Raw genomic sequence first — 20,492 nt, 5'->3', positions numbered from 1 at the left:
ACAGCGCAGGATGTTCAAGATGATATTTTCAGGTGCATTTCATGGAGTCATGAGGGTAACATATAGCATTTAAATCCACATTCACATGAATTTGTAACTACATCGAGTTTATTGGCTAATAACTGGATCCTCGATTTTCTGATCAACAGACCACAATCAGTAAGAATGAACAACACCTCCTCCACAATAGTCCTCAACACCAGCGCCCCGGAAGGCTGCGTACTTAGCCCCCTACTCTACTCCCTGTACACACACGACTGCGTGGCAAAACTTGGTTCCAACTCCATCTACAAGTTTGCTGACGATACGACCATAGTGAGCCTGATCTCGAATAACGACGTGTCCGAATACAGGAGGCAGATAGAGGACCTAGTGGAGTGGTGTAGCAACAACAATTTCTCCCTCAATGCCAGCAAAACTAAAGAGCTGGTAATTGACTTCAGGAAGCAAAGTACTGTACACACCCCTGTCAACATCAACGGGGCCGAGGTGGAGATGGTTAGCAGTTTCAAATTCCTAGGGGTGCACATCTCCAAAAATCTGTCCTGGTCCACCCACGTCGACGCTACCACCAAGAAAGCACAACAGCGCCTATACTTCCTCAGGAAACTAAGGAAATTCGGCATGTCCACATTGACTCTTACCAACTTTTACAGATGCACCATAGAAAGCATCCTATCAGGCTGCATCACAACCTGGTATGGCAACTGCTCGGCCCAGGACCGCAAGAAACTTCAGAGAGTCGTGAACACCGCCCAGTCCATCACACGAACCTGTCTCCCATCCATTGACTCCATCTACACCTCCCGCTGCCTGGGGAAAGCGGGCAGTATAATCAAAGACCCTTCCCACCCGACTTACTCACTCTTCCAACTTCTTCCATCGGGCAGGAGATACAGAAATCTGAGAACACGCATGAACAGACTCAAAAACAGCTTCTTCCCCACTGTCACCAGACTCCTAAATGACCCTCTTATGGACTGATTTCATTAACACTACACCCTGTATGCTTCATCCGATGCCAGTGCTTTTGTAGTTACATTGTATATGTTGTGTTGCCCTATTATGTATTTTCTTTTATTCCCTTTTCTTCTCATGTACTTAATGATCTGTTGAGCTGCTCGCAGAAAAATACTTTTCACTGTACCTCGGTACACGTGACAATAAACAAATCCAATCCAATCCAATAAGGTAGCAGCCAAAAACAAATTTTCCAAACTTGAGAAGATCCACAAAATACAATAGCAAAAAAGGAGAAACAAAAAACAAATGGGACGAATTTGCATGGGATTCGAGCACCAGAACATGACGATGTATATCCTTGCGCTCGAGTTTGGACCTGAAACTGTTGTATCCGAGTTGGAGTGCTTGAGGACGACACTGGGTGTCTGAAATGTAAAGTGTTCTTCTGATCCTTGCACACTCAACCCTCACATCTGGATCACAAATTCACACAAAATAAAAGCCTCCATTGCTATGGTAATTCTCACTCGGCAATGGACACCGGTGTCCAGGGATTGACTTTAATCTGTTCCTGATACCCTCTGCTTGTGAGCTGTGACCCCTTTCAGCAGACTGATTTCTGTGAAGCATTTCCACTGATTTCTAGCTGAACTGCTTTCCAAAGGAAGCCAGCAAACACAATAATTTGAGAAAGGCCCCAAGGGTCAGGTGTTCAATGTAAATAAATGTTTAATGTGAAAGGAGAAGATTAAGCTGTGGGATGAAAGGATGAGATGCGCTATAGCTTGTTTGCAGCGGAGCAGTGCTTCAGGTGATCACCTCCCTTGAGATGCATGGCTTTCAGCTAATGGAAAGATCGTGACCTTTAAGCAAAACGTGTGTGACTGCCCCAGCAACAAAGGTCAAGATGCAGAGGACGTGGGTTTAAAAATAAAAGATAAGGACATAACATAGGTCATCAACACCCAAAAGACAAAGGGTATGATACAATTTCATGGAAGCCCTTCACCAGAATTCACTAAGTTCATAAGAAGTGGCCACCACCTGAAATATTAATGCTTTATTTTTTTTCTTTTGGATGATTAATGCCTTGCAATGCAATTTTCTTTTTTAAATATTACCTTTCCAACCATCATGGTTTGTGCCTGAAGCAACCCCTTTTACTCGCTGTGAATGAGCACTTGGCTGGGTGAGGTGGTTCCAGTTAACACCCCTTTCATCCGCCGCGGCCAAAGGACTCTCACACAAACCGGCCAAACCGATCAGTATTTATTTGACAGGTGTTGAGTCATTAGCCATTACTGCACAATTTGCACATTTCCAAGTTCAGTGGGGTCAACTTTGAAGGATTGGAGGTGGGGTGGTGGGTGGACAGAAGTGATGGGGGGGGGGGGGGGGGGGATTACTAGTAGAGTAAAAATTCTAAAATGCTTCTGGGATGCCCCACAAAGGAGAACTGAATTTAATCTGTGTCTCAACCAATGTTGTCAATCAAACTCCTCTGACAAAATTGTTTGTGAAAACTCTTTATCGAGAACTGTGTCTATTCGTCTTGAGACTTACAGTTGCTCTTACTAATATTCATGGTTCTGAGCAAGTTCTCCGTAAGTTTTTTTTAAAAAAAGAATACCTCTTCTGACATGCATGAGCCAGAAGTACTAGTACAGGTCACTGTGGTCTCTAAGCATTGGTCTCAGCTGAAGCTCTCGGATCACAAGGAGCTCAAATTTAACTTCATGAAATCCTACAGTGAGAATAACCTCCTTCCTCTGCCCCTGAAATGAAGTCCGCCACCATGGAAGGATTCACCTAAGAGTTGATAACTATCGAATTCTATATCCGACATTGCTGTTTGATCATTGGTTGGATCATTGCTTTCAGTTTTGGCTGGTGCTCTGATGGTACATGTGAATGGCACTGGTCATCTACAATGTGGGAACATCAATTACTCAGGTAAGCCTTTAAGGCCTTCTGATAGAGAAGCTGCCTCTGGAGTTTTGACCTCAGTACGTCCTGAACAGTGCGCACTTAATGTAATGGCTGACAGCATCAGTTTGGAGGGTACACTTGGCTGAACCTGTTGTTAGTTATCACATGCACACTACTAGTTCCTGCCTTTCTCCGTTCACTGTCTTTGCTGTCTGTCAAATTCTGTTTGAAAGGCCTTGAACTGCCTTTGATAGCTCCAACCAATGACCTTCCAGGGGAAGGACTCCAACAAAGTCAGGTTCTTGAAGCAGGAGAACACAATTCCAGGCTTTGCTGCAGGTGAGGATGTGCTACCTTGAACACGCTAGGTGAAATTGCAAATGGCTGCTGCTGGTACCATTCCAGCCCTGTGAGAGCAGCATTATGCTGGGCACGTACTGTGCAGCCTTTGAAACCTTTATGCACCATTGGAGCGGGATTGATTTCCGCTGTTTAGAGTATCTCGTTCCTCAGGATGTACATTAACAATCTTCCTCGGGGAAACTTAGGTAGTTGAAAGGCTGTGGAATGTCTCTTAAAATGGCATCAAGACATGGAAACTATCCCAGGAATTCCTCTTGGGGGCAGCTAACCCCAAGCTCTCCAAATGAACCACCCGCCAGAAGAATTAGAAAAACTGAAAAGACTTTACTCGATTCATTCTAATATTGGCGAAAAAATTATTAAACTTGTTTACATTTCTCAACTAACTAGCAATAAGGATCATCCTCTAATACTTGGAATAGTTCAAAACCATCCCACTTCAGAGGAATTATTTTGCTGCCGCAAAGAGGTGTTCTGTGAAGATGAGAACCTATAATTGAATACAACTGTAATACAATTCACCTGAGGAAGGAGCAGCGCTCCGAAAGCTAGTGACATCGAAACAAACCTGTTGGACTTTAACCTGGTGTTGTAAGACTTCGTACTGTAATACAATTGAACCTACAATAGAATTGGAGATTTTCTGAAGTTCTGTCCTCAATCTACTGAGCCTCCGCACTGAAAGATTGCATTTGGTTAGAAAAAGCAATAAACAAATTAAAAGGTATGCCTAAAAATACAAAAAAAAGCTAATTCCTGGGTAACTGAACATGTATGCCAAGTGACCGCTATGTTTACCTGTCAGTAATTGCGTTGCAGTGCTGGATTGTGGAGTGCTGTGTGTCACCGTGTTGGATTGTGGAGTGCCATGTGTAACTGTGTGTCACCGTGTTGGATTGTGGAGTGTTGTGTGTAACTGTGAGTCTCCGTGTTGGATTGTGGAGTGCCATGTGTAACTGTGTGTCACCGTGTTGGATTGTGGAGTGCCATGTGTAACTGTGTGTCACCGTGTTGGATTGTTGAGTGTTGTGTGTAACTCTGTATCTCCGTGTTGGATTGTGGAGTGCCATGTGTAACTGTGTGTCACCGTGTTGGATTTTGGAGTGTTGTGTGTAAGTGTGTCTCCATGTTGGATTGTGGAGTGTTGTGTGTAACTGTGAGTCTCCGTGTTGGATTGTGGAGTGCCATGTGTAACTGTGTGTCACCGTGTTGGATTGTGGAGTGCTGTGTGTAACAGTGTGTCTCCGTGTTGGATTGTGGAGTGTTGTGTGTAACTGTGTGTCACCGTGTTGGATTGTGGAGTGCTGTGTGTAACAGTGTGTCTCCGTGTTGGATTGTGGAGTGTTGTGTGTAACTGTGTGTCTACATGTTGGGTTGTGTGTAACTGTGTGTCTCCGTGTTGGATTGTGGAGACTCCGTGTTGGATTGTGGAGTGCTATGTGTCACTGTGTGTCTCCGTGTTGGATTGTGGAGTGTTGTGTGTAACTCTGTCTCCATGATGGATTGCAGAGTGCTATGTGAAACTGTGTGTCGCAGTGTTGGATTGTGGAGTGTTGTGTGTAACTGTGTGTCTCCGTGTTGGATTGTGGAGTGTTGTGTGTAACTGTGTCTCAATATTGGATTGTGGAGTGCTGTGTGTAACTGCGTGTCTCAGTGTTTGATTGTGGAGTGCTGCGTGTAATTGTGTCTCAATGTTGTTTTGTTGAGTGCTCTGTGTAACTGTATTTCCGTGTTGGATTGTGGTGTGCTGTGTGTTACTGTGTCTCCGTGTTGGATTATGGGGTGCTGTGTGTAACTGTGTCTCCGTGTTGGATTGTGGAGTGCTGTGTGTTACTGTGTCTCCGTGTTGGATTATGGGGTACTGTGTGTAACTGTGTCTCCGTGTTGGATTGTGGAGTGCTGTGTGTAACTGTGTCTCCGTGTTGGATTGTGGAGTGCTGTGTGTAACTGTCTCAATGTTGGATTGTGCAGTGCTGTGTGTTTCTGTTGGTTTGTGGGTTATTGAGTGTCTCAATGTTGGATTATGGAGTACTGTGTGTAACTGTGTGTTTCTGTTGAATTGTGGGCTACTGTGTGTAATTGTGTGTCTCACTGTTCGATTGTGGAGTGCTGTGTGTAATTGTGTCTCAATGTTGGATTGTGGAGTGCTGTGCGTAATTGTGTCTCACTGTTGGATTGTGGAGTGCTGTGTGTAATTGTGTCTCAATGTTGGATTGTGGAGTGCTGTGTGTAACTGTATCTCCGTGTTGGATTGTGGAGTGCTGTATGTAACTGTGTCTCAATGTTGGATTGTGGAGTGCTGTGCGTAACTATGTGTTTCTGTTGAATTGTGGGCTACTGTGTGTAATTGTGTGTCTCAGTGTTGGATTGTGGAGTGCCGTGTGTAATTGTGTCTCAATGTTGGATTATGGAGTGCTGTGCGTAACTGTGTCTCACTGTTGGATTGTGGAGTGCTGTGTGTAATTTGGTCTCACTGTTGGATTGTGGAGTGCTGTGTGTAATTTGGTCTCACTGTTGGATTGTGGAGTGCTGTGCGTAACTGTGTCTCACTGTTGGATTGTGGAGTGCTGTGTGTAATTCTGTCTCAATGTTGGATTGTGGAGTGCTGTGTGTAACTATCTCCGTGTTGGATTGTGGAATGCTGTGTGTAATTGTGTCTCAATGTTGGATTGTGGAGTGCTGTGTGTAACTATCTCCGTGTTGGATTGTGGAGTGCTGTGTGTAACTGTGTCTCCGCGTTGGATTGTGGAGTGCTGTGTGTAACTTGTGTCTCAGTGTTGGATTGTGGAGTGCTGTGTGTAACTGTGGGCGGGATTCTCCGATCACCCCGCCGGGTCGGAGAATCCCCGGGGGGTGGCGTGAATCCCGCTCCGCCGCCGGCTGCCGTATTCTCCGGCGGCAGTTTTCGGGCGGGGGCGGGGATCACGCCCTGCCGTTTCGGGGCATTTTGCAGTGGCCCCCCTGGCAATTCTCCGGGCCCCGATGGGCGGTGCGGCCATTGGTTACTGGCCAGTCCTACAGACGTTGATTGGTCATGGTCCCATATGGCGGGACGTGGCTGGTAGGCCGGCTGGTGTGGTCCTTGGGAGAGGGGAGGGGGGCGGGGGCACCGGGGGATCCGGCCCCGGGGGCTGCCCCCATGGTGGCCTGGCCTGCGATCGGGGCCCACCGACATGCGGGCGGGCCTGTGCCGTGAGGGCACTCCTTCCTTCTGCGCCGGCCTCTGTAGGGCTCCACCATGGCCGGCGTGGAGAAGACACCCCTCTGCGCACGCGCAAGAACACGCCGACCGGCCTGTGCGTGCGTGGGACCATGCCGCCGGTTCTGCGCATGCGCGGGACCACGCCCGCCCTTCGACGGCGGTTGGCGCGACGCCACCACTCTGGCGCCGGAGGATTCCCCAGCTTCCAGTCGGCCCGACGCCGGAGTGGTCCGCGCCGTTCTTGGCACTGGCGTCGGGCCATCCCGACAATTGCGGGAAAATCCCGCCCAGTGTCTCAATGTTGGATTGTGGAGTGCTGTGTCTCAGTATTGGATTGCGGAGTGCTGTGTGTAAGTGTGTGTCACAGTAAGAAGTCTTACAACACCAGGTTAAAGTCCAACTGGTTTGTTTCGATATCACTAGCTTTCGGAGCGCTGCTCCTTCCTCAGCGCTCCGAAAGCTAGTGACATTGAAACAAACCTGTTGGACTTTAACCTGGTGTTGTAAGACTTCTTACTGTGCTCACCCCAGTCCAACGCCGGCATCTCCACATCATAAGTGTGTGTCAGTATTGGATTGCGGTGTGCTGTGTGTAACTGCGTGTCTCAGTGATGGATTGTGGAGTTCTGTGTGTAACTGTGTCTCAATGTTGGATTGTAATAATAATAATGCTTGTGTGTAACTATGTCTCAATGTTGGGTTATGGAGTGCTGTGTCTAACTGTGTGTCTCCGTGTTGGATTGTGGAGTGCTGTGTATAATTTGCCTCCATGTTGGATTGTGGAGTGCAGTGTGTAACTGTGTCTCCGTGTTGGATTGTGGAGTGCTGTGTGTAACTGTCTCCGTGTTGGATTGTGGAGTGGTGTGTGTGACTGTCTCTGTGTTGGATTGTGGAGTGGTGTGTGTGACTGTGTCTCCGTGTTGGATTGTGGAGTGCTGTGTGTAACTGTCTCCGTGTTGGATTGTGGAGTGGTGTGTGTGACTGTCTCTGTGTTGGATTGTGGAGTGGTGTGTGTGACTGTGTCTCCGTGTTGGATTGTGGAGTGCTGTGTGTAACTGTGTCTCCGTGTTGGATTGTGGAGTGCTGTGTATAATTTGCCTCCATGTTGGATTGTGGAGTGCAGTGTGCAACTGTGTCTCCGTGTTGGATTGTGGAGTGCTGTGCGTAACTGTCTCCGTGTTGGATTGTGAAATGCTGTGTGTAACTGTCTCCGTGTTGGATTGTGGAGTGGTGTGTGTGACTGTCTCCGTGTTGGATTGTGGAGTGGTGTGTGTGACTGTGTCTCCGTGTTGGATTGTGGAGTGCTGTGTGTAACTCTGCCTCCGTGTTGGATTGTGAAATGCTGTGTGTAACTGTCTCCGTGTTGGATTGTGGAGTGCTGTGTGTAACTCTGCCTCCGTGTTGGATTGTGGAGTGCTGTGTGTAACTGTCTCCATGTTGGATTGTGGAGTGCTGTGTGTAACTCTGCCTCCGTGTTGGATTGTGGAGTGCTGTGTGTAACTGTGTCTCCGTGTTGGATTGTGGAGTGCAGTGTGCAACTGTCTCCGATTTGGATTGTGGAGTGCTGTGTGTAACTGTGTCTCCGTGTTGGATTGTGGAGTGCTGTGTGTAACTGTGTCTCCGTGTTGAATTGTGGAGTGCTGTGTATAATTTGCCTCCCATGTTGGATTGTGGAATTCTGTGTGTAACTGTCTCCGTGTTGGATTGTGGAGTGCTGTGTATAATTTGCCTCCATGTTGGAGTGTGGAGTGCTGTGTGTAACTGTCTCCGTGTTGGATTGTGCAGTGCTGTGTGTAACTCTGCCTCCGTGTTGGATTGTGGAGTGCTGTGTGTAACTGTGTCTCCATGTTGGATTGTGGAGTGCTGTGTGTAACTCTGCCTCCGTGTTGGATTGTGGAGTGGTGTGTGTAACTGTCTCCGTGTTGGATTGTGGAGTGGTGTGTGTGACTGTGTCTCCGTGTTGGATTGTGGAGTGCTGTGTGTAACTGTCTCCATGTTGGATTGTGGAGTGCTGTGTGTAACTGTCTCTGTGTTGGATTGTGGAGTGCTGTGTGTAACTGTCTCTGTGTTGGATTGTGGAGTGCTGTGTGTAACTGTCTCCATGTTGGATTGTGGAGTGCTGTGTGTAACTGTCTCCGTGTTGGATTGTGGAGTGCTGTGTGTAACTGTCTCCGTGTTGGATTGTGGAGTGCTGTGTGTAACTGTCTCTGTGTTGGATTGTGGAGTGCTGGGTGTAACTGTCTCCGTGTTGGATTGTGGAGTGCTGTGTGTAACTGTCTCCATGTTGGATTGTGGAGTGCTGTGTGTAACTGTCTCTGTGTTGGATTGTGGAGTGCTGGGTGTAACTGTCTCTGTGTTGGATTGTGGAGTGCTGTGTGTAACTGTCTCCATGTTGGATTGTGGAGTGCTGTGTGTAACTGTCTCCGTGTTGGATTGTGGAGTGCTGTGTGTAACTGTCTCCGTGTTGGATTGTGGAGTGCTGTGTGTAACTGTCTCTGTGTTGGATTGTGGAGTGCTGGGTGTAACTGTCTCCGTGTTGGATTGTGGAGTGCTGTGTGTAACTGTCTCCATGTTGGATTGTGGAGTGCTGTGTGTAACTGTCTCTGTGTTGGATTGTGGAGTGCTGGGTGTAACTGTCTCCGTGTTGGATTGTGGAGTGCTGTGTGTAACTGTCTCCGTGTTGGATTGTGGAGTGCTGTGTGTAACTGTGTCTCCGTGTTGGATTGTGGAGTGCTGTGTGTAACTGTGTCTCCGTGTTGGATTGTGGAGTGCTGTGTGTAACTGTCTCTGTGTTGGATTGTGGAGTGCTGTGTGTAACTGTCTCTGTGTTGGATTGTGGAGTGCTGTGTGCAACTGTCTCCGTGTTGGATTGTGGAGTGCTGTGTGTAACTCTGCCTCCGTGTTGGATTGTGGAGTGCTGTGTGTAACTGTCTCCGTGTTGGATTGTGGAGTGCTGTGTGTAACTGTCTCCATGTTGGATTGTGGAGTGCTGTGTGTAACTGTCTCCATGTTGGATTGTGGAGTGCTGTGTGTAACTGTCTCTGTGTTGGATTGTGGAGTGGTGTGTGTAACTGTCTCCGTGTTGGATTGTGAAGTGGTGTGTGTGACTGTGTCTCCGTGTTGGATTGTGGAGTGCTGTGTGTAACTGTCTCCGTGTTGGATTGTGGAGTGCTGTGTGTAACTGTCTCCGTGTTGGATTGTGAAGTGGTGTGTGTGACTGTGTCTCCGTGTTGGATTGTGGAGTGCTGTGTGTAACTGTCTCCGTGTTGGATTGTGGAGTGCTGTGTGTAACTGTCTCCGTGTTGGATTGTGGAGTGGTGTGTGTAACTGTCTCTGTGTTGGATTGTGGAGTGCTGTGTGTAACTCTGCCTCCGTGTTGGATTGTGGAGTGCTGTGCGTAACTGTGTCTCCGTGTTGGATTGTGGAGTGCTGTGTGTAACTGTCTCTGTGTTGGATTGTGGAGTGCTGTGTGTAACTGTCTCCGTGTTGGATTGTGGAGTGCTGTGTGTAACTGTCTCTGTGTTGGATTGTGGAGTGCTGTGTGTAACTGTCTCTGTGTTGGATTGTGGAATGCTGTGTGTAACTGTCTCCGTGTTGGATTGTGGAGTGCTGTGTGTAACTGTCTCTGTGTTGGATTGTGGAGTGCTGTGTGTAACTGTCTCTGTGTTGGATTGTGGAGTGCTGTGTGTAACTGTCTCCGTGTTGGATTGTGGAGTGCTGTGTGTAACTGTCTCTGTGTTGGATTGTGGAGTGCTGTGTGTAACTCTGCCTCCGTGTTGGATTGTGGAGTGCTGGGTGTAACTGTCTCCGTGTTGGATTGTGGAGTGCTGTGTGTAACTGTGTCTCCGTGTTGGATTGTGGAGTGCTGTGTGTAACTGTCTCCGTGTTGGATTGTGGAGTGCTGTGTGTAACTGTCTCTGTGTTGGATTGTGGAGTGCTGTGTGTAACTCTGCCTCCGTGTTGGATTGTGGAGTGCTGTGTGTAACTGTCTCCGTGTTGGATTGTGGAGTGCTGTGTGTAACTGTCTCCGTGTTGGATTGTGGAGTGCTGTGTGTAACTGTCTCCGTGTTGGATTGTGGAGTGCTGTGTGTAACTGTCTCCGTGTTGGATTGTGGAGTGCTGTGTGTAACTGTCTCTGTGTTGGATTGTGGAGTGCTGTGTGTAACTGTGTCTCCGTGTTGGATTGTGGAGTGCTGTGTGTAACTGTGTCTCCGTGTTGGATTGTGGAGTGCTGTGTGTAACTGTGTCTCCGTGTTGGATTGTGGAGTGCTGGGTGTAACTGTCTCCGTGTTGGATTGTGGAGTGCTGTGTGTAACTGTCTCCGTGTTGGATTGTGGAGTGCTGTGTGTAACTGTGTCTCCATGTTGGATTGTGGAGTGCTGTGTGTAACTGTCTCTGTGTTGGATTGTGGAGTGCTGTGTGTAACTGTGTCTCCGTGTTGGATTGTGGAGTGCTGTGTGTAACTGTGTCTCCATGTTGGATTGTGGAGTGCTGTGTGTAACTGTCTCCGTGTTGGATTGTGGAGTGCTGTGTGTAACTGTGTCTCCGTGTTGGATTGTGGAGTGCTGTGTGTAACTCTGCCTCCGTGTTGGATTGTGGAGTGCTGTGTGTAACTGTCTCTGTGTTGGATTGTGGAGTGCTGTGTGTAACTGTGTCTCCGTGTTGGATTGTGGAGTGCTGTGTGTAACTGTCTCCGTGTTGGATTGTGGAGTGCTGTGTGTAACTGTCTCCGTGTTGGATTGTGGAGTGCTGTGTGTAACTGTCTCCGTGTTGGATTGTGGAGTGCTGTGTGTAACTGTCTCCGTGTTGGATTGTGGAGTGCTGTGTGTAACTGTCTCCGTGTTGGATTGTGGAGTGCTGTGTGTAACTGTCTCCGTGTTGGATTGTGGAGTGCTGTGTGTAACTGTGTCTCCGTGTTGGATTGTGGAGTGCTGTGTGTAACTGTCTCCGTGTTGGATTGTGGAGTGCTGTGTGTAACTGTCTCCGTGTTGGATTGTGGAGTGCTGTGTGTAACTGTCTCCGTGTTGGATTGTGGAGTGCTGTGTGTAACTGTCTCCGTGTTGGATTGTGGAGTGCTGTGTGTAACTGTCTCCGTGTTGGATTGTGGAGTGGTGTGTGTGACTGTGTCTCCGTGTTGGATTGTGGAGTGCTGTGTGTAACTGTCTCTGTGTTGGATTGTGGAGTGCTGTGTGTAACTGTCTCCGTGTTGGATTGTGGAGTGCTGTGTGTAACTGTGTCTCCGTGTTGGATTGTGGAGTGCTGTGTGTAACTGTCTCCGTGTTGGATTGTGGAGTGCTGTGTGTAACTGTGTCTCCGTGTTGGATTGTGGAGTGCTGTGTGTAACTGTCTCCGTGTTGGATTGTGGAGTGCTGTGTGTAACTGTGTCTCCGTGTTGGATTGTGGAGTGCTGTGTGTAACTGTCTCCGTGTTGGATTGTGGAGTGCTGTGTGTAACTGTCTCCGTGTTGGATTGTGGAGTGCTGTGTGTAACTGTCTCTGTGTTGGATTGTGGAGTGCTGTGTGTAACTGTGTCTCCGTGTTGGATTGTGGAGTGCTGTGTGTAACTGTCTCCGTGTTGGATTGTGGAGTGCTGTGTGTGTGACTGTCTCCGTGTTGGATTGTGGAGTGCTGTGTGTAACTGTCTCTGTGTTGGATTGTGGAGTGCTGTGTGTAACTGTGTCTCCATGTTGGATTGTGGAGTGCTGTGTGTAACTGTGTCTCCGTGTTGGATTGTGGAGTGCTGTGTGTGACTGTCTCCGTGTTGGATTGTGGAGTGGTGTGTGTGACTGTGTCTCCGTGTTGGATTGTGGAGTGCTGTGTGTGACTGTGTCTCCGTGTTGGATTGTGGAGTGCTGTGTGTAACTGTCTCCGTGTTGGATTGTGAAATGCTGTGTGTAACTGTCTCCGTGTTGGATTGTGGAGTGCTGTGTGTAACTGTCTCTGTGTTGGATTGTGGAATGCTGTGTGTAACTCTGCCTCCGTGTTGGATTGTGGAGTGCTGTGTGTAACTGTCTCTGTGTTGGATTGTGGAGTGCTGTGTGTAACTGTGTCTCCATGTTGGATTGTGGAGTGCTGTGTGTAACTGTCTCCGTGTTGGATTGTGAAATGCTGTGTGTAACTGTCTCTGTGTTGGATTGTGGAGTGCTGTGTGTAACTGTCTCTGTGTTGGATTGTGGAGTGCTGTGTGTAACTGTCTCCGTGTTGGATTGTGGAGTGCTGTGTGTAACTGTCTCCGTGTTGGATTGTGGAGTGCTGTGTGTAACTGTCTCCGTGTTGGATTGTGGAGTGCTGTGTGTAACTGTGTCTCCGTGTTGGATTGTGGAGTGCTGTGTGTAACTGTGTCTCCGTGTTGGATTGTGGAGTGCTGTGTGTAACTGTGTCTCCGTGTTGGATTGTGGAGTGCTGTGTGTAACTGTGTCTCCGTGTTGGATTGTGGAGTGCTGTGTGTAACTCTGCCTCAGTGTTGGATTGTGGAGTGCTGTGTGTAACTGTGTCTCCGTGTTGGATTGTGGAGTGCTGTGTGTAATTTGCCTCCGTGTTGGATTGTGGAGTGCTGGGTGCAACTGTCTCCGTGTTGGATTGTGGAGTGCTGTGTGTAACTGTCTCCATGTTGGATTGTGGAGTGCTGTGTGTAACTGTCTCCATGTTGGATTGTGGAGTGCTGTGTGTAACTGTCTCTGTGTTGGATTGTGGAGTGCTGTGTGTAACTGTGTCTCTGTGTTGGATTGTGGAGTGCTGGGTGTAACTGTCTCTGTGTTGGATTGTGGAGTGCTGTGTGTAACTGTCTCCGTGTTGGATTGTGGAGTGCTGTGTGTAACTGTGTCTCCGTGTTGGATTGTGGAGTGCTGGGTATAACTAGACATGACAGGATTGCAGAATCTCACTCATAGTACTGATAAAGATTGGATGGATATTCGGCGCCCCCTGCAGTTTGACAGGTGCTCTGTCATCTGCAGGTCTCGGTGTGGATTTCAGCAATGGTGTGGCGTGTGTTAACTTTAGAAACTTTTGGTCAGAAGGATCTTAGTAAAAACACCTGCAAGCGCTATCTGTTCGTATACTTAACATGGTATGGTACCTTGAACATTTAACAGACTTCGAGTGGAAGCTGTGTAAAATAAATTAAGATCAGAATCACATGAGCCTAACAAAGTTCAAACCTCAGACAAAATATACTTGAGTGGAAATTTAGAAGTTTTTATTTTTATTTGGAACTCCGTTATAGAAACTGCTGACATTAACATTGATGGTTTGATCCCCTTGGTGACCTAATTTTCTGCAAAACCACATTGCCCAAATGCCCTACATTCTGCTGTCTCTCTTGTTTCTGCAGAGAAATCCAATCTGATTGGATTTTCGTGCCTCTATTATTGTAGCACCTATTCTCTAACACAGATAGCTTTCTGCACTGTACTCTTTCACTTCTGAAGAGAGCATGGCAGAGCGGTCCAGTTATATCTCTTCACATTCCCATCTTTATCCAGAGAGAAATCTGGAGCTTTCTAACGTCATCTCACAATCATAAATATGGAAACTTTTGATTAGTGATTTGATTTGATATGATTTTGTAGAGTCGATGTACTTGGAATGTGCTATTCATCCTTTCATAACTTTTGCCTTTTCTCCCTACCAGGCCAAGTTTGCCATTCAGAGAGGTGCCTCGGCAGTGATCTTTGATGTAACAGACGATGCAAGTGCTGTGGGTCAGGTAAGACGAGCACTCAATGTCTCCATCATTAACAGTAACCATCAGTCTGCACAATTCAGGAACAGTTCAGCACAGAGATGATCTTTCATTAAAGCCCATTTTCCTGCAGCTCACCTAAAGCAACATATCGTCACCTCCCCCCAGCACCCTGCTGCAAATGCACACCTTACCGGACATAATTCATAGTTCTCCAAATTGTCATCAGTAGGAAGTTCCCATCCTTGTACAGAGGCAATCTTGGATTCTTCAGGAGGTTTTATTCAAACCCCATTCATCCTCCCGGAGAGCATTTAATGTCTTCGGTGGGGGTGGAGATCAGCAGCAGCTAGCTTATAACAGCAAGATCCTAAAATTTACAGCAGGCGAAATAAATTACGTGTTAATCTGTTGTATTGACTGGGGGGGGAGAAAGTTTTCTAATCCAGGTGCAAACCTCTCAGCTATTCTGCAGATATTGTGCCAGGTTCTAAAGGGTCCCTCTGAACCGCCAGAATAGGGAAGGCAGAGTCTCAGTGCATTATGGATCCTACAGAGTCTACTGAGGAATGTGAATAATCATAGCAATCCCAAGACAAAAACAATCCATTAACACCCCAAAGCAAAACCAACCAAACTGCTGATTTATCAATCATCATATACCCTGCCTAAATGCATTTACATGAACGACTTTTCATGGTGCCACAGTATGGATGATTTCATCATCTCTTCAAATATATTTACCGTTACAATCTTTAGTCATGTTCTTAACCAGATATTTATCCCACTTATTTTCAAAGGAGTTAAATCCCACATCAACTGCTTTTGGTGGGAATTCATCACGTGTCAAAAATAAAGGTTTGTATTTATACAGTGCCTGATCAAATTGCCGAGGACAATTAATTACTTTGTATTTGTTAATAAGCAAGCACAATTGTCATTTTTCAAAGTGTAAATATCCCACCAACAGCAGTGAGATGTACATCTACTATGGTCAGAGGCTGAGTATTCCACAAGTGACTCATCATCTGACTCTCCAAAGCTTCTCCACTGTTTACAATGAGTGTGATGGAATACACTCCACTTGCCTGGATGAATGCAGCTCCAACAACACTCAAGAAACTTGACACCATCCAGGACAAAGCTTGCCTGCTTGATCTGCAACCTGCCCACCACCTTAAATGGTTACTCCATCCATTGCCAAGGCACCTTGGCTGCAGTGTGTACCATGTACAAGATGCACTGCAAAACTCACCAAGGTTTCTTAAGCAGCACCTTCCAAATCTTGTCTCTACAAGTAGTAGGACATGGGCAGCGGACACACCTGCGAGCTCCAAACCAAGTCCCACACTGCCCTGACTGGCAAATTGTTTGCTGTTCCTTCATTGTAATTGGGTCAAAATCCTGGAAATTTGTACCCAACAGCACTGTGGGAATAACTTCACTCTTGGGATGCAGGTGTTCGTAAAGTAGCTCACCACCTTCTCAGGGGCAATTAGGAATGGGAAATAAATGCTGACCTAGCCAGTATCGTCCATATCCCGTGAATAAATAAATTAAAATATCTGAACAACAATACCTTTGACAAAGCAGTAACACTTCCTCAAGCTCTGAGACGCTCTGAAACTCTCCATGAAGCACAGCATCATTGACATTAATGACAGAGGCGTTTACTACCAGTAATTCAATAATACTGACAACTTGTCCACCACTCTCCAGAGATAAGAAATAAGAATAGTAAGGGCCGGGATTGTCCAACCCGGTGGGCCGAGTGGCCGCCGAGTTTGACCCGGTCCCGCCGGCGTGGATTACTCGGGTCCCACAAGGCGGAACCTGGAAGGTGAGTGTGCGAGGGCCGTCATGGAGGGGGTTGGGGGGGGGGGGGGGGGGGGGGGGGGGGGTGGTGGCCACGGTGGCCTGGCCCGTGGTCGGGGCCTACCGATCGGCGGGAGGGCTGGTTCTTGGGGGCCTACTTTATTCCGCACAGGGGCCCCTACAGGACTCCGCCATATTGCCCGAGGGCCGCCGCGGAGAAGGGAACCCCCGCGCATGGACGGAAATACGCCGGCCGTTCCGGGCATGCGCGAACTCGCACAGGCCGTTCCGCGCTGGCTGGAGCTGCGGGGACCACTCCAGCGCCAACCTAGCCCGATAGAAAGGAGATTGCTCACTTTCGGGGGCCATTGACGCGGGAGTCGTTGACTGCGGTTTTTACGATGGCGTGGGGATTATTAGAGAATCTCAATGCTCAAGGTTGGATTCTATTCTGAAGAAGGTAATTCTGGAAATAGGCCAGGTAATGGGATGGCATGTGGGGAATAATGAAGAGGATTAGTTGTATGAATAAAGATACCTGGACAAGTTTCTTCGTTCTGTGGCTTTAGAATCATGAGGGTTTGTTTGAGTGTACAAGGAAATGTGATTCAGTCAAAGTAAGGCACATTATATACCCAGACATGGGAGGTGAACAGGATTAGAATTTTAGATTAAATGTTGGCACTATTCATTAGCTTGTGTTGTGCCAAGAATTTAAAACAAAGAGACATACTTCATACATAATTTAAATTTCACAAAAAAACTTTAGACAAATAATTTTCTATTTGGAAGAACTAACTTATTGGCCTGGGCTGAGAGCCCATGTGCTAAATTCTGCAGCTGAGGCAGTTGCTGGTAGGTTTGGTTCAAACGTCTGAGAGTTTGCCTTTCAGATGAAAGGTTAAAATTAATCTGACTTCAAGACTTCAGGCAGCAGCACCCAGTAATGTAATAGTATAAATGGTAAGACAACACAAAAGAATAGAAGAATTTCTATATCTTGTTAATTCCAATAATTGTATTTTGAGGAAGATTGAGTCTGAAGTTAGCCAGTACCTTGAGAACGTGCAAAATAGAAACCAAAGTAGGCCATTCTGCTCCTCGAGCCTACTCCGTCATCAGTAAGATCATGGTTGATCTGTTTGTGTTTCAAATTCCCCCATCCCATCCTGAAAACAGGTTTATTCCCAAGACAGCAAGGTAAAGTCACACACTTTCCCAGTTCCATCCAGGCACTCTTGAATTAACTGGTTTCTACACTCTTACAGTGATCACCTAAATCTTCCCCAATTGGGGACACCTGTGCTTAATCACAAACTTAAAGCAAGCATTTCATTGCAGCAGAAGTTCAACATTAATGGTCTTTCTAACTCCTCCTCCCCACTAGGAATGCTTGGGTCAATGTTCTCTAAGATTTTGACAACGAGTGAACAACAACAACAGTTGGACTGAATAATCAACTGGGATCAGACTAGTGTCGAGGATTGTAAAGATACCACAAAGAGAATGGGACTGGAGTTAGTCACTGATAGTATATTAGGTTTAGCAGAGTGATTGTTGAAGCTAAGGGCAGGGGGATGCTATGGAGGATGAAGTTATTATTGACAGTGGAAAAATTCAATTTTTTTGTGATGGGAAAGGAAACAGAAAAATGTGGAGAGTGAGACCAAAGTGACTGAAGAGATCATAAAAGATTGCAAAACAGAGCTGAGAATCCTTTGTAAATTGGTTGCAGATATTAAAAAATATATTAAAAATGGACCTGAGCTCTCGACAGGGTCATAATCATGCTTAACAGCCGCCTTATATTTCTAGCAAGCTGCCTGCCCTTTATGAAGCCTGTTTGGTCCTCCGCAACTACCCCCGGGACACAACCTTCCCGCCACCAACTTAGCCAGCACTTTCACGTCTGTTTTTAACAACGATATGGGCCTATACGACCCACATTCCAATGGGTCCTTCTCAATTTTTGGTAATAATGTGACCGTTGTCCCCGGCAGCTCCCCCTTCTCCAACGCCCCCAACAGATGTGATGCCAGGTCCGTCACAAACTCCTTATAAAATTTTGCCGGGTAACCATCGGACCCAGGGTCCTACCCTGACTTTATACCCCTTATACTGTCCAATGTTTTGCTCAGCCCAGGGGCTCTTCTAGTGCCTGCCTCTTTTCCTCCAACTGTGAAATCTCCAGTTTGTCTAAGAACCCTCCCAGGTCCCCCTCCTCACCCCCTGGGTCCGCCCGTACTGCTCCCAATAATAATTTCTAAACCCCTCGTTTATCTTCCCCGGCTCCGACACCATATCCCCTGCCCCAGTCCGTATCTTCAGTATTTCCCTGGACGCGGCCTGCCTGCGTAGTTGATGTGCTAACACTTAACTCTCCTTCTCCCCGTATTCGTACTGCGCCCCACTTGCCCTACGCAGCTGTCCTACCTCCTCCTCGTCAGTCTGTCAAATTGCCCCTGCAATTTTTTCCTCCTCTCCAATCCCTCCGTTGTGGGCACCCTCGATTACTCCCTATCTACCTCCACTATCTCACTCATTAGCCTTGCATATTCCTCCCACCTTTCCCTATCTGCATGTGCCTTGAACGGGTCTCCCTTCATCCACCAAAAAGTGGCCACCGACACCTCCCCATTTTGGTTCAATTCTACATAATCTTTCATCACAGCCCACACTTTGTCACAAAACCCTCTATCTGCCAACAACAGAATCAAGCCTCCACCGGACCTCTGATCCTGCCCCGATCTAAGCTGAATCTCCAGCCAATGGGGTTATGATCCGAGATTACTATTACCGCGTACTCTGCCCCCTCCACCCTGTTGCTAACTTTGCCTTAGTTCAATTCCTCTGTTTTATTACCTTTGCTCTCGAGTCGCCACGTGGTTCAAGTCCGAGTAATGATCAATAATCCAATACACCGATTAGTAAGGTTTAAATCAAAGCACATTTATTATACACAGCAATCATTACTCATGCACAAATTCTACGTTTAAGCTACTTCTACAACTAACAGGCCTATACTTAACTTGGAACTGGCCCACCAGGTCAGGGAAACAAATGGCCTTTCGTTCGGGTTCTGAGCCTGCGGGATTCGAAGTTGGTACAGATTGGTAGCTAGGAGCGCCTATCTTGTAGCGAGCGTTGAATTAAGACTTACAGGTTCGATCTTCACTGCTCCGGTCACGGTCAATGTTGGTTCGTTGTTGCTGGGTGACCCGGGCAGGAAGAAGAGCTGCTGAAGAGGTGGAGAGGAAGAGAAGAGAGCGATTTGAACTTGGGGCTCAATTCTTATAGTCCTCAGGGGCTTCCCGCCTTTCGGGGCGGACCCTGTACCTGGTCCCAAGTGATTGGACTTTGTCCCAATCGCTTGGTTCGATTTTCTCCAATGCTGGAGCGGTTCCCTGATCGATGGGCGGTCTTGAGGTGCTCGTTCACCTCCTTTTGTGTAGGCTTCTGCTGGCGCCGAAGAGTCTGATTTTGCTTTATGTGTCTGAATGTTGCTTATTGTTCCCGGGGATTGCTCATTAGAATGCAGATGGCTGGTGTTTTGTTATGCTGATGGTTGCTGGTATCGATAGTGTCTGGCCTTTCCAGAGGTAAATACACAGCCAACCTGCAGCTGCTCGTTTTTGTCTTGTTGGCTGACTTTCCCATCAGCCTTTGCCGTTCGCCATTTTGAATCGGGGGTTGGCCATTTTAAGTGGCTACAACCCCGACCAAAACCCCTCGGCTCACCACAAAAATGGCAATTCTAGAATACACCCTGTACACATGCAAAAAAAAAGAATACCCCCTTCCCCATGGGTTCTTGAAGCGTCATGGGTCCACTATACCCACCATTTCCATAAATCCACCCAGCTCCTTTGCCATACATATCCTGCCCATTGACCTGGGGCTCAATCTATCTACCCTCAGCTCTAGGACACAATTAAAATCATCTCCCATAATCAACTGGTGCATGGCCAAGTCCGGGATTGCTGCCAGCAACCCCCTCATAAAACCTACATCATCCCAATTCAGTGCATATACATTCACCAACACCACCAATGCCCCTTCCAATACCCCACTCACAATCACAAATCTCCTAACCGGGTTCTTCACTTCCTTCTCGCTCACAAACCTTGTTTTCTTACTCATCAAAATTGCCACCCCCCGCGACTTTGAATCAAACCCCGAGTGGAAAACCTGACCCACCCACCCCTCCCTTAGCCTAACCTGGTCCTTCACGTGGAGGTGCATCTCCTGCAGAAAGACCATCTCCACTTTCAAGCTTTTAAGGTGCGCAAGGACCCAAGATCTTTTGACCAGCCCATTGAGCCCTCGCACATTCCGCGTTATCCTAACAGGGGCTTACGCCTCCATTCCCCTCCACCATCTGCGACCCTCCCCTTTTGGCTCTACCCCTGTTAATTTCACCCAATACCTGGCCCATCCAAGATGGCCTCTGTCTCTGCCCATGACCATGTTTCTTCTCCAACCTCGCCTCGTCGCATCACCCTCCCTTTCCCCTACAGCCACCTCTCTCGGCCTTCTC

The 20,492-nt window shown here is 47.5% G+C and overlaps 1 protein-coding gene across 2 annotated transcripts in view; it reads left to right on the top strand.

The window, feature by feature from the left end:
* Positions 1-20,492, top strand: part of rnf43 (ring finger protein 43) — a 221,887-nt gene that overhangs the window by 181,244 nt on the left and 20,151 nt on the right. For both annotated transcript variants that reach the window (XM_072469400.1, XM_072469399.1), the window contains one exon: positions 14,090-14,164. In XM_072469400.1, the coding sequence (XP_072325501.1) occupies positions 14,090-14,164 (75 nt within the window). The remainder of the gene's footprint in view (positions 1-14,089; positions 14,165-20,492) is intronic.

The sequence above is a fragment of the Scyliorhinus torazame genome, chromosome 12, assembly GCF_047496885.1.
Source record: "Scyliorhinus torazame isolate Kashiwa2021f chromosome 12, sScyTor2.1, whole genome shotgun sequence".
Taxonomy (NCBI): Eukaryota; Metazoa; Chordata; class Chondrichthyes; order Carcharhiniformes; family Scyliorhinidae; genus Scyliorhinus; species Scyliorhinus torazame.
The sequence above is the reverse complement of the archived record's forward strand: the minus strand, read 5'-3'. Positions and strand labels throughout refer to the sequence as shown.